A 14,420-nucleotide genomic window follows, 5' to 3' on the forward strand; every position below is an offset into this window, starting at 1 on the left:
TAGCGTTAGAGAAACGGCAGAACGATTCCGTTCCAAGCGTAAACCAATGTCAAACTTGGCGAGCCGTAGTATCAATTTGCTCAGGGTACTGAATAAACTCGACCATTCCTGTTTCATTATAGGTATACTATATGGTAATTAAGCATTCTAACTGAAGATGGTTTCTAAACCAACTACGAATAGTATAGGAAGCAGTCTTATGTTTATTCGATTTCAAAATCAAAGCAAAGAGAGTGAAAAATTTATAACTTTACAAATTGAAAATTTCAAGTGTTTCGCAATGTCGAAGACGGTGACAGAATTTTTAAATCAAAACTTATATCGGCGAAACATGAGCCGAATATCAATTGGCTTCGCGTCAGATGCGAGGGCAAAATTAATTCTGTTGGACAAGCAATTACAAACAGTGACAATTTTTTAACTATCAAGTTATATATCAGAGACCGTAAGTTTTCCCGTAATCAAGTTTAAACTGGTGGAAACAATGCATTCTATTTTAACGTGGAAGAAAGTGCTGAATATTTATTTTAGAATGCTGATTAAATTTCAATGATCTGTGATTTATAAATTAATTCAGCTCTTGGTAGCTCAATTCATTTCAAATGAATTTTGAACACCGTTGAGTCCTTTAGAAAATGACAAGCTAATTTGAAAAGCCGAAAATTATTTGATACCCGCTACGAAAAAGAAAAAATTCTATAACGGTTGTTTGACAGGGAATTAATCGTGCAGAAACAAAATTCATTAAAATTCACCACAATTGGTAAATAATATGCCTGGATTACTCACAGCACTGAAGCCGAAAAAGATGTCAAAACTTTGAGAAGGTTCGATTGCAATTTAATCAACTTCCAAACTCCGGTAAGACAGTCGAATAGAATCCACTTCCGGAAGAATATGCACCAAACTCATTATTTTTAAACTCTTGTAACTTTTAGATGAGCGACCTGAGGTTACGTTACTTTATTAAGGTAACTTTATAAAACTGATACTCGACTTGATCTAATTGCGTTGGTCGAATTTTTTCACCACTCTCACAGTATCACCACAATCACAGTATTATCGTTGAAATTTTTTATCAACTTTAGTTTGTTGCCTAAGGAAGATCGAAGAGTGTTATTCGAATCCAAATTTCTGCATTTAAATCTAATGTAAAAAATGTAAAAAAAGATAAAGCTGACAAATCAGATAACTGAAAAATACTAAAAAGTTGGCAACATTTTATTTCAATTTGAATTCCGTTTACTTTACATGTATTATAATTAAATAAATGACAATGAATTGAATTGACTACTAAAAAAGAAAAAGAAAATATTTTTCAGTAACTTCGTTGAAAATAATCCTGTTAATGAAATGATCCATCATAGAGCGAAAACGAACGAATATGTTATATTTTTAACAATTTTTTACCGATTTAAAATGTTATCGATATCCAAGCTTTCGTTTGTAATTTCACTATTTTTTGTTTTTCTATTTCTTGCACAAATCTTCGTGGCTTAACAATACGATAATTTGATCAAAACTCAATTTACGATTATCTCGTAATAAAGTTGAAATAAAGTATCAAAATTCTACCAACTACCCTCCTTGACAAAAATAACTTAATTTGCATTGATATTGCATATTTCAAGCTGTTAAAAATACTGTAATTTTTTTATTTTTACAGACACTTTTTTCTTCGTACTCCGCAGCCCGAACATCGTGATAATGGGTTCAATGCATTCGCGGCAACAATCGAACATTCGATAACACCAATCAAATCTTCTGATTACGGCCACGAATACCAACATGAGCGGGGAATTGTAGTCAATTCAGTTGGTGGTTGACGCACCCACAAATAGCCGCCCTTGCACCACGCCGATGTTGTTACAGACCACCCTTCCCTCCTGGCTGTACGTAATTTAGATATTATTGTAGTCAATTTTCGGATAACCCACGAAATGAAACCAAAATTTTGAACTTTAGTTCCGCAACTCGGCGAAGCAATATCGAGTAACAAATCATCTTTGAAACTAAAGGGAAATAATTTTTTTTTCAAAATTTACATCAATATCGCAATCAAACAGGCGAGTTCAAAAAACTGAATAGCTGCAACAGCTGTAATCGAAGGTAGAAAAAATCCAGCTACTGTACAGCCTTCCTCGCTAAAGAATTTTTATAATATGGGACCAGTCATTTGTAAAGTTATGCCTGGCACGTAAATGACCAGGGTTATTCGGGTCATTCCCGGTTAAGGGAATAAGGCTCTTACGTATTTGTTATGAATTCAGAGATTCATGAGAGCTATTCGTCTCAAAATTTCTGGAAACTGGATTTTCCCTTTACCTACATGAAAATAATTTTTATATTTGGCATATCTCTTTGAATGTCATGAAATATTATCTTATTTTGAGTAACTGAAGAACACACGATAATATCGTTTGCAGTTATTTTTGGATGTTCTTGACTGCCGGAAAATTGATACATTTTCCAATAGAGTTTTGAAAAAGTGCCTCATACAACCCATTTCGAAATGTATGTGAAAATGTTAACTGTGACATCCCTTATCGTATCCAGTCTGGAACATTTTTCCCACAAGAATATCAATTGTTATTTTTTTTTTTTTACCATTATTTTCTTACTTACCAATAATGGAAACTATGAATGCTTCATTATATTCAACCAGTCAATTCATATTACAGATTATCAGTGAAATTGAATAATTTCTCTGTTCCAATATCCGCCACATGGGATCCGCGATTTTTGAATCCAAAATTTAAACATCAGACTGGAGTTCAGCGATATTGGAAAGTCTATTATTCTGCAAATTTCACTGTGAATCTGTTGATATTTTCATTTGATATCAGCTGTATCGTACCGACAAATTAGAATTTCGAAATATTACAGAAGTAGTAATTTGAATTTGGACTTACTGAAAACATTAAAAATATCTATTTTATAGGGATTAGTCAAGTCTTAGATTAGTCTTAGACCCTTAGGGTGAGGGTGAAAGAGTAGAATGGCTACACAACAAAAAGGCCAGAACGTCGAAATTGCAGACTCGAAAATTTAAATCAACGGCATTCATCACGAATCGAAATCTGGTGACAGCGGTGGGATATGAATTGTTCTTTCTTCAGTTTCTTTGACTCTGATAATTTGTTCAATCATTCGATTTGAAACGTAGAAAGATAAACGATATATTCGTAACCATTCCGACGATTCAATATTCTGGCATTTCGTACTGTGAAATTTCCGCATTTTAATTTTCACAACAAACTTCGACTTGTTCCGTATTTCGAAGTTTAACGCATCAGATTTCCGACTCTTCTATAATCCTATGTGGCCATTCTACGTGTCGACCCGCACCCTCGGCGCTGTTTCTGTCCCTCATTCCTCTCGGTTAAATTCTCCTGACAGCCCAATTCTCGAGGTCAAGCACCTCGCGGGGGCGTGCGAACAAGGAAAGGCGGAAATGAAACCGGAGGTGGCACGGATAAACGAATGCCGGTGCGCGGATGCACATAAAGAGAGGGGGAGGGGACGTGAACTCACTGGTTGAGGTTCCGATCGTTGCTTCCGGTGGTCGCCGACGCCTGCCCCCCGGACGCCCCGCCGCCCCCCGAGTCGTGGTGTCTCCGTTCCTTGTGGACGATGCCCATCAGCTTCATCCACGGGTTGTTGGCGGCGTGGCCACCCATGCCGCCGCTCTGCCACATGGCACTCGCCAGCCTCGCTGCTTTCTTGGGGGCTCCGGAGGAGCTCCCGACTCAGCCTACCCGGGGAACCGATGAGGAACCCCTTAACGGGGGTCCCGAGGGAGGTGGGGGAGGCTGAGGGGCTGCTGGGGGTGGCGCGTCGTGCCCTGCACGACCCCGTTGGCTCCCAAGGCCGCCACTCGAGGACCTCGAACATCTAACCTATATGACCGCTCCGCACCGCTTCCCTCCCTCGACCACCCCCTCCAACTTCCGGCCTCGACGTTATCGGGGTTACACTATCGCGCTCCGTCTTCCTCGGTCTTCTCTCCGCAGTACTTCTTCGCACAAATTTCGCGCACTCTGCACTGCCAACATCAGATCATACACAACTTGCCGAATCGGAGGATGTTGGTGAAAGAGGGTAGGGAAAGGGGGAGGGGGGGGGGTGAACCAGCGGCAATCGGATATTACGACCACACGAGCGACCCGTTCCCCGATTTCTTTGCCTCGATCTGATGGAAGAATTTATCCTCGAATCGACAATTGCGCGAAGGTTACAAATTACTTGGAGCGATAACTGAGACTTGATTTTATCACCGTGTAATGTTCTGATACCAACCCTCTCCACCCTTCATGCCGGTAAGAGAAAAAAGTTTAACCTTCGTCTCCTCGCCTTTTACGGATTACGGTGTAGGAAATATAATGCTATAATATGGATAATTGTATTTAGTGGATGAGAAAGAAAAAATAGGCATCCCTGATTGCACTTCGGTGTTAGTACATGTATTGCGATATAGCTTTTTTACCGCCTTATATTTTCCTTTTCTGTGTTTAAAATTTTTTTAAATTTTTATGCCCTGTTTCACGTTCATCGCAGTACAGAAAATCCAATTTAATACGTAATGTAGATTCATAAATTCCTGGGATGAGCGAGAAATATCCGTTTTCAAAAGGAAAGAAATTTTCGCTTGGGAATACAGAAGTATGGGAAACTTTATAGATACACGATTTTGGGCACAATTTTTGTGCTTGATAATAATTGTGATATCAGTTGTCACGAAAATTGGTTTTTATACTTCTAGTGGTGAGTGACTTTGTTCAGAGATTGAGGAAAATGCAGCGAATTTTCAAATCCCGAGAATAATGCTGTGATTGACGTGAGACGCAACTGATGTCTGTATTCTCGTTCGTTTTGATGGAAAATTTTTCTGTCTGAAGTAGTAATATTTGAGTATTATGAAACGATTTTTTACCTACAACGATCAGCGCAAAAAAAGAGATAATTTAAATCCGCGTAAAAGTGATCGTATTAAAGAATTACGAAGTTTGACTGAAACCTTTATACACGCAGAAGTTATTCCTCTTCCTCAACGGCACTTGAAATTTCTATACCCATTGAATTGATTTGATTGATCTCCTCTACTGCCTCTGTTCCGATCTCTAAAATTCGGTAAAAATATACAAGTGTATTACTGCCACCGTGCTGTAGATGGTATATACACACAAGTCGCTAGCTGAGAATTAGGTCATTAGTTAATCCGTTAATAACGTCAGGGTGAAGAAGATTGGCTCCGAATCGTGATACTCTCCTCGAAACGGAGAACGGGTCGCTCATTGTCCGCAGATAAATAAAGGGAAAATAAACAAGGGGCGAAGTAAATAAAATGTGAATATAAATTCCAGAGATTGATTTCAATACATCTGTACACTTTCACTTCCGGGTTACGGTCGAAAAACAGGCACCACCTCATGTACACCTCGGGCTATCGCTGGTTCCGAGTAGCACTGAATGGGGACGGTACTCTACAGGCACTCTGGACGAAGGCCTTCCGCCTGTCCATCAGTCCCTCCGTCACTTAAGGCTCCGAGCACCGCGGCGGTAATTGCAACCGAGATCACGTCACGATACTAATTGCATCTTGAGGTCTAGTGACCGGGGTCACCGGCAGTTACACTCGTCGTCGCTAGCCATTCGTCGTTTCGAGGACTGAAAATGCGAATAAGGTTGTAATTCTTTCCAGAAAATCAACGGTTCGCACGAGCGGTCACAATACACCGATAGATTTCCCAGAAATCACGCGACACTCTACGTAAAGGGGCGAGAACACGCGCCAAAACACGAGGAGGTCGACTGGAAAGGGTTGATAACTGACGACAACGGCAACTATTCATTCACGGATCATTGGGATTGCATTGAACAGCTCGTAACGTTTCAAATAGTGTACGCTGATTTTTCGAACCTCACTGATTAACGAAATTAACGGAGTAAAAGAAACCAGAAACAACAACAATTTCTATCCCACCGCTGTCACCAGATTTCAATCGCGTCTGACGATTAACGAAACGAATGAAATTCGCAAATAACCGTGAAACTAATTCGAAATAATGACCGATCTATTTTACGAACGTAAGTGATTCGAAAAATTAGCGAATGAACAATCACAGCATCTACGGAATTGTACATCGTACATGGTACACCGCGATAGGAAGTGAAAGAAACTCGGAAAAGTCAATTCCTATCTCACCGCTCTCACCAAATTTCGTTCTAGCCTGACGATTAGTGAGTTGTAAAAAAACGCGCGATGAATCGTAAAACTAAATCATAAAATAAACTAAGCAAGTCATCGCGTCTCGCTGTCTTCCGATCTTGCTGGATCAGTGTTGGACGAGTGATTAATAAACTAGTCAAAGTAAGAAAAAATAAAACTAAAATTGGAAAAGGGACAATCCGTATCCCACCGCTGTCACCAGATTTCGTCGAAGCCCGCCGGTGAGTCAATCGAATAAAATTTGCGATACATCATGTAACCAAATGAGGGAAGTGGATTACCCTTGAGTGAGAAAAAATCTCTGACCCGATGACTACCGGGGAACCTTGTGCAGGTGGATACGACAAAGGGTACTTTTTTTAGGGACGGATTATTCCGAGCGTACAAAGGGAAAAGCTCGCGGTCCGGCGCGTGTTCTCGGGCAATAGCTGCAGTTCGACGGGGATCGACACGACGACCGGGTTCGCGGAGAGGGTCTCAAGTCGGCGGCACCAGGCTCTCGGGTCCGGCACGGTGCCACGGTTTCGCCTCACTGCCGGGCTCACTGCAGACACTGACGCACCGCACCCCCACCCTCGTGGTTCACCAGGCGTACGGGACGGCAGCGGCCCCGGCCAGCGCCGAACACCTGCGCCGTGCTCCCAAAGCGCGGAACCTCCGGCAGCCCGTCTATATAGGCGGGGGTGGATGGTGCAGGAGGACGATGGGGGCGGCAAAATCCACCCCCGAACCCCAGGAGTTGTAATAATTAATCGCGGGTCGTTGGCAAGTCGTGCCTCCTACCCGTGCGTGCATGTCCGCAGCGCAGAGTCTCGCCGTTTTACATCTGCGCTGCGTATCGCACGCGCCGGAATTTGCCGGATCGAGACGCGGATGCGTGCCTCTGAGGTGTCTGTGGCAAAACTGAGTTAAGAGGATTCGTATCCTGACTAGGGACTGAGAACGACCAAGAGTAATCTATTTTCGATTAACCCTAGTCCGTCGCACTGGATGAAATTCATCCCAAAAGTGTTTTTTTTTTTTGTTTTCTTTTGCTGCAAAAATTAGTTATAAAAATCTAAAAATATCTAGGTATTTTTTAAGGATCGCAGATAAAGCTGTCTCTGTTTTCTTAATCAAAATTTATCGTTCAAATATTGTAAAACGTCGGAAAAGTTAAAGAGAGTGTAAAAAATTTCGAAAACCATTTCCATGACTAAAGGACTCTACGAGGAGTTTGAAAAATGTTTAAGGGGTGACCTAACCTAGGGTGACCGATTAGGGTTAAATCGATTATTTTTACCCGATTGATGGTGTATAGTCGATTATTTTTCCTTACAATCGATTGTTGTTTTTTTACTCCCACGAACGACGCAATGCAGTATCAATTTGTGTGATTAAAATATCAATTGTTATCATTGTCTCACTTACTAAATACCTATTTTATTCAATAAGTTAATCATAAATGAATATTTCCACCTGAAATTAAAAAAAATTTGAATGAAACTATAAATCATGAAAAAACTTTTCCGCTATTAAGACAACATACTAAAATTCATTAAATTTTAGTTTCGTGTGCACCGTTCCAAAAAAAAAAAAAAAACACGAAATAATCGATTAATCGATTATTCTTAGCTTATTGATAGTGGCCATCGCTACTAGAGACCAATGATAGTGTGAGGAATTCATTTCTGTGAAGCGGTGATTGGAGAAATTTTACTCACAATCAGTCTTATGCAAATTCGAGAAATATTGTTTCTTATTCAGACGAGGATAAGATGCAAATCACGTGTTTTTATTTTGTAATAACAAGTTTACGAAATCCAAATTACAAATATCATCAAAGTACATTGAATTAGACCGAAATGAAGTAGAAATTAAATTTCAATTTTTGTAAATGAATTGAAATAAAATACGAACAAAATTTGTAATTTGTTTTTGACGGTGCGTATTGAAATACGAATTGGTTGAGTTGAAAAATTGTAATTGGATTGAATTAAAACTTTGATTACACTTTACAAATTGTAATTTTTCCTAGTAGAAAGATCAATTTCTTGTACGAGTTTCAACCAAACTGAAACTAACCACTGATTAAAAATCGAATGCAAACTGTAATTTCTTTCACGCTAGTTACAAATTTCCTTGATTTAGATACAATATTAGAATTGAGGTGGAGAATAATGATTGCTTTAGTAATACACCGAACTGAATTTCTGCTAAATTGGTGCTTTGAGGATATCATCCCATGGCGCAATACACTCAATCAATCAATCAATCAGTCTTGATCGGTGCTTCGAAGAGAACGAAACGTTTTGTTACATTCCGCTTGAGAGTGAACCGTAAGCAATTTTTTTTTTTCAGAAGTGGATTTCGGGTAAAATCGTTATTGCACAAATTATCGCTGGGATAAAAGTATTTGACGTGAAATACTGCAGTAGGATTTTAGACTTGACTGAAATTGAGATGAGAACTTTCTCGGGCATTTAAGTGATGAATTTAAAAGCTGCCTAAAAACCAAGATGGCCGCTATTGAAGCATTTGTAATTTCATTTTGAATCGAGGATCATTTTTCACGGATGTAGACGCTCGTAACTTTACATATTTGTTAGCAAGTTACGATGCATGGAAATCTATTCCTCAAGTAGAATCAAGTTGTTGCTGTATTGTTTGATGAAAAGTCGAAACTTTATATTCAATTGCACTGTTTTTTCAGCCAGCTATTCAATTTACTTCTTATTAAAGAATAACTTCACCTAATCGTACAAGAGGATAATTTTGGAATAAAATATGAATCCGCACAGCTATTGGATGTGCGATGAGTTGTAAAACTTTGGAGATATAGTATAAAGTTCCTTCTAGTAACTTTTTGCATTCGCTGCAAGTACCAACTCTCGTGGAATAAAGTTAAAAAAAAGTTTTATCGCTAGCGGTTGAACTTTTCAACGAAAGCAAAACGCGTCGACGTGCATCCCGCGTGAAAAAAAAAAAAAAAACAACCAATTATGCCGGACGACGAGGATATTTTATTACAGAAACTACGCTAATTAGTTACGGTACGTGAACCGAAATTAAAATGTCCTTATACTAATTGAAAAATAAATGCATCTCATAGTCTTCTAAGTTTTGCATACTTAAATATGTTAAATGCTGAAAAAAACCTTGACGATTACCAATTTTCATACCATTATTTGTATTTTTTACGTCTCTTGCACAACCATTATAGAATTTCGGTTCAAATCATCAATCGTCAAGATTTTACGGTAATTGCTCGATCACATTACATAAAAAAAATTCGGGCGAATGGCTTCGTACTCGTTTAGTCAGTGTCACAATTACTGTAAAGTTTTTAATGTAAACTGGACGAAATTTGGGAGAAAAATCAAATATTAGGTGGAGATGATCCATCAAACTCTCCGGTCTTCTTCCTCTTCCGGTTATCAAATAACAAATTTTTGAAGTTTCATATAATCATTTTGTGCATCCTAAATTACAATCTCCATCGATTTGGAACGAAATTTCAACGATGAAGTAATTATCTGGCAAAAGGATGTAACGAAACTTTTCAAACTTCCACTATTTTCAGCTACGTATATTCTGAAATTAAAGAAATTAGGTCGTATCTTCATCGAATACATGATTTATCGCCTCATTTCGAGTGAAGTATTCTAATATCTATGGAAAGATTGGTTTCGCCGAAAAATATTTTTGTGGATGTAAGTTTTTAGGTGTCAGGGCAGAAATGAGATAGTTTCATCGACCTTTGTACATTGATTTCTTCCTCAGCATCGTTTACGATGTCAAAATTTTTCTAATATACGACTGTTTTCCCCAGTCTCCATTATTCAGACATCTAACAAATCATCCAGCTATGCCTATCGCAAAAAAGCTAACCTTTTTTGTTTACCCGGCAAGTTATGAATGCGCGAACTGTTTTTTTCGAATCAGAGCGAAATCTCTGCAATTTCCGCGAATTTTTTTCCATAATAATTTACACTGTCTTCGGTAAAAATGAATATTAAACGAGACTGTGTATCTTAGACGTCTTTAAGATCTCTTGAAGATGTCTTATACGATCCGAATCCACACACCAACTTCGCGAATTCGTCTTAAGAACGTCTAATGCCTGAAATTTGACGCATAAGTCGTCTTTAAGATGATCTCAAGATGTCTGAAAAACATTTGACTTCTCTTTATTATATCTCGAATCTTTTCAGAAAAAATTTCAAGCCCTCTGTCACCTGTTCTAACGATTTTTAAACCTCTTCAAGACGTCTAGAGACAAGGAAACGTATTTTGAAGTAACGATATCTCGATGAAGTTCAGAAGATGTAAAAACAGATCACGTAGGAAAATTTACCGAAATACTTATTTCGGACTCAATATTTGGGCCTGGAAATAATCGTGCAGAGGAATCTTTTACTGTTCCGAATTTAAAGAATCCTTGACCGTGAGATTATATCTACTGATTGATTATTTTCTGAGGCGAATCTTATCGACCAAAAATGCATTCATTTCATATCTCTAAGAAGAGGCACCGTTTTTTTTTTTTACAAAGACCAAGGAGTTAATTACGATGCAAAAACGGTGTACAATGATTAGAATTACAGAGATTAGAAATTGATTACAGGGACTACAGAAAGATTGCAGCAAGATTGAAAATAAATCACAAACGATTACAGAGATTGCAAGGATTACAAAATTACAAAAATTACAAAAAATTACAGGAATTATAAGATTACAAAAAATTACAAAGATTGCAAGAATTCGAAAAGATTACAAGGATTACGGGGAGAATACAGAGATTACAAATATTACAAATATTACAAAGATTACAAAGATTCGCAAGGATTACAGAGATTACATGGAGATTGCAACACGATGAAAGACAATACACAAGATCGCAAAGAATGCAAAATATTACAAAAAATACAAATTATTTCCAAGAATATATGAGATTACAACAGCGATTAACCCCTAGACAAAAACGTATTAATCAAACCTTAAGCCGAAATGAGCAATTACACAGGAATTGAAAATGTCGATAGGATTAGAATCGATGCGATTCAGCCCCCTGCCTATTTTATGCTAATGCTGGGAAACGTTGATACATTCATTTACATATCAGTAGTCGGTAAAAATTCGAGTGCAGCTGATGTGAGTCGGTGGGTGGTTTGAACGTTTGTTACATATATATATATAGGTATATAAATATATATATGTATATTATACGAAACAGTCTTGTCGACATGCGGTACAAAACTCGTTGCCGCATGATATTGCGGGGATCCTAAAACGCAGGTTGTACGCTTTAACCCTGCTTCACGTCCGCCCACGTCAATAAATTTGAGTCTCTTCGTGTCCCTCGCGCTAAGAGAGATGCACAGTACCTAAGTGAGTTTGAGGATCCGAGGAACGAGAGCACGACCGAAAAAACCACTTGATTTTAAAGATGCTTGAGCGGAGACTTCACTGGAATATTTAATCAACAATGATACTTTGAAAAATAATTTACCATCATTATTATTGCTGAGAAGAGTGAGATCGAAAAAATCATTCCACAAAAATTCAGTCCACGATTCTAATCATAGGGTGCGTAAAAACATCAATTTCGCATTAGTCCGAATTTTCATGGCTCTTGATCTTTATCATTTCCATCATGAAAAATAGCTTTTTTACCTGAGTACACGATAAAAATTTTCCTTATCCTATAAGTGTGACACAAATATTTACGACATTTAATTAATAATTAATTCAAAAAATTTGGCAGTTGTAAATTGAGCACAACTGCCATCGACGATTGTCGAAATTTTTGAGCTTAGAGACAGTTGGTCACCTCGTAGGTGACATGGCGAATCATTAAATAAATTTGTTCAAAATTTGTCTCGAATCAATTGACTTCGCGTTGAATTTAGTACTCCGAAAACCAGTGGAGACATTCGGTCTGGAGGCCACGCCGTATTTTTCATTTTCAGTTAAAACGAAGCTCAGATATGGGCAACGGATTTTGGCTTGTGTGCAGACACATCGGCGGTGCCAAAACGTTCCACTGGCGACACCCAGATTCCGTGACCTAGACACTAAAAACACCAAACCATTGCAGACCAAGCTGCGCCATGCGAGTGTAAAAGCAAAAACCGCGGCTGCGGTTGAATTAATTGATTTAGTTCTCTGTAAAATAACGATTTCCAGACCTCATTGTGCCCTTCGCTATACAACGTATGCATGTCCCCTCCCTTCCGTTATGGTCAATTAAATTTTTCTGAGGAAGTTTTTTACCGCCTCCTTCCATCGTCCAACGCCTTCTCTCTCTCTCTCTCTCTATCTCTCTTTCACTCGCGCGCTCTAAGAACGAGCTTTTGCTCGCCCCACGTCGTTAAGCCGCTCGTCATACGATTAGTCGCGATTTACGAGGTACTCAGCTACCCCTGGAGGTATAAGTCCCCCCCCCCCTCCGAGTGCAAAGGTACAAGCTGATGGCCAGATATCATATACCTACAGAGCTATACTGTAAGAAAAATTTCGTCCATTTCTATGATCTATAATTTGATGTCAATCTGACACTTGTATCTATAACGCGGTACTAAAATTATCGGATATGAATCTGAATCTAAGACTGTGTGCTGTCAATCTGACACTTGTATTTAACGTCAATCAAACACTGGTTGATGTCAAACTGACACTTGTATTCAACGTGCATCTAAGAATATCTGGTGTTAATCTAACACTTATATTTAATGTGCGTTTAACAATATCTGATTTCAATCTGACACTTATGCTTAATGTGAATCTAACATTATCTGATGTCAACCTGACACTTATGTTTAATGTCCATCTAAGAACAGCTGATGTCAATCTGACACTTATGTTTAATATGAATCTAACAGTATCTGATGTCAATCTGACACTTATGCTTAATGTGAATCTAACATTATCTGATGTCAACCTGACACTTATGTTTAATGTTCATCTAACAACATTTGATGTCAATCTGGCACTTATGTTTAATGTCCATCTAAGAACAGCTGATGTCAATCTGACACTTATGCTTAATGTGAATCTAACATTATCTGATGTCAACCTGACACTTATGTTTAATGTTCATCTAACAACATCTGATGTCAATCTGGCACTTATGTTTAATGTCCATCTAAGAACAGCTGATGTCAATCTGACACTTATGTTTAATATGAATCTAACAGTATCTGATGTCAATCTGACACTTATATTTAATGTGAATCTAACCACATCTGAAGCCAATCTGACACTTATATTTAATGTGCATCTAACAATATCTGATGTCAATCTGACACTTATGTTTAATGCGAATCTAACAGTATCTGATAGTAAATTTCCGAATTGACTAAGAAAATTGTCCACACCGGTCATTTTTAAAACCACATTTTTTTGCAACGGCATATTTTGTTATTCTGCGGAATTGGTTTTTTGAATATTTTAACAACGAGATCATTTTCGAAATGAGACCATATATATATATATATATATGTACAAAGTGTCAAATATTTTACCAGGTTCCGTCGTTCATAAAACTATTATAAGTGATGAAATCACTTCTTGTGCCTTCCTTTTCTGATCGAGAAGCCATCATAGACAAAATTCGCACAAAGGCTATTAAATATTTATAAAAATGAATAAGATTGCTCCGTCAACCCGGATTATGGTAAAAACAGTCTTGTTTCTGAGTTCCAACTAAAAACAGGCATTGCGTTTGTTCGGTCAGTTGTTTCGCTTGCAAGCCGTGTCTTCTTTGCGCTGCAACGCAGTTTTACAGCAATATATCAAAAATACTATCGTTTAAGACATGGTGAGCACTTAATCGCGCTTGACTTTCAAGTTGATTTCGAATAACTGCTTATGTGGGCTAAATGTGGGTACGGCGATTTTCTCAAATCATCGTTAATTATATAGCTGTGAGATGTATTGAGTAATTTTATATTTATTTTAAGATTTAGGATTTCAAAAAATGATCTATAATTATTTCGTAATGTATCATAATTGATATAACGTCGAGCAACGCATTTTACACCACGAATTACGAACCATTCGCGCAATTTTTATAAAATCCGGTATAAAAATTCCATTCTGAATGGCATAATTATCGCAGGAGGTACAAGAATGATTCTTGTTCCGATTATATTTTGTGCGATAAACACGATAAAACTACGACAAATGTGTCAAAAAAAAAAAAAAGAAA

The 14,420-nt window shown here is 38.0% G+C and overlaps 2 protein-coding genes across 3 annotated transcripts in view; one reads left to right on the forward strand and one right to left on the reverse strand.

Moving 5' to 3' along the window:
- Positions 1 to 6,734, reverse strand: part of shaker (potassium voltage-gated channel protein Shaker) — a 261,818-nt gene extending 255,084 nt beyond the window's left edge. The window contains exons 1-3 of one of the 2 annotated variants that reach the window (XM_046635189.2): positions 6,615 to 6,734; positions 5,380 to 5,667; positions 3,535 to 4,045 (exon numbers count right to left, since the gene is read on the reverse strand). In XM_046635189.2, coding sequence (XP_046491145.1) covers positions 3,535 to 3,698 — 164 coding nt within the window. In that variant the 5' untranslated portion in view covers positions 3,699 to 4,045; positions 5,380 to 5,667; positions 6,615 to 6,734. Of the gene's footprint in view, positions 1 to 3,534; positions 4,046 to 5,379; positions 5,668 to 6,510 lie in introns of both variants that reach the window. The other variant, XM_046635187.2, reaches the window with a different exon arrangement.
- Positions 6,735 to 12,803: 6,069 nt separating this feature from the next.
- LOC138191252 (uncharacterized protein in mobD 3'region-like) lies at positions 12,804 to 13,568 on the forward strand. The gene has a single exon (XM_069137768.1). The coding sequence runs from the start codon at positions 12,804 to 12,806 to the stop codon at positions 13,566 to 13,568; it is 765 nt and encodes a 254-aa protein (XP_068993869.1).
- Positions 13,569 to 14,420: the final 852 nt, after the last annotated feature.

Source organism: Neodiprion pinetum, chromosome 7 (assembly GCF_021155775.2).
Source record: "Neodiprion pinetum isolate iyNeoPine1 chromosome 7, iyNeoPine1.2, whole genome shotgun sequence".
Classification (NCBI taxonomy): Eukaryota; Metazoa; Arthropoda; class Insecta; order Hymenoptera; family Diprionidae; genus Neodiprion; species Neodiprion pinetum.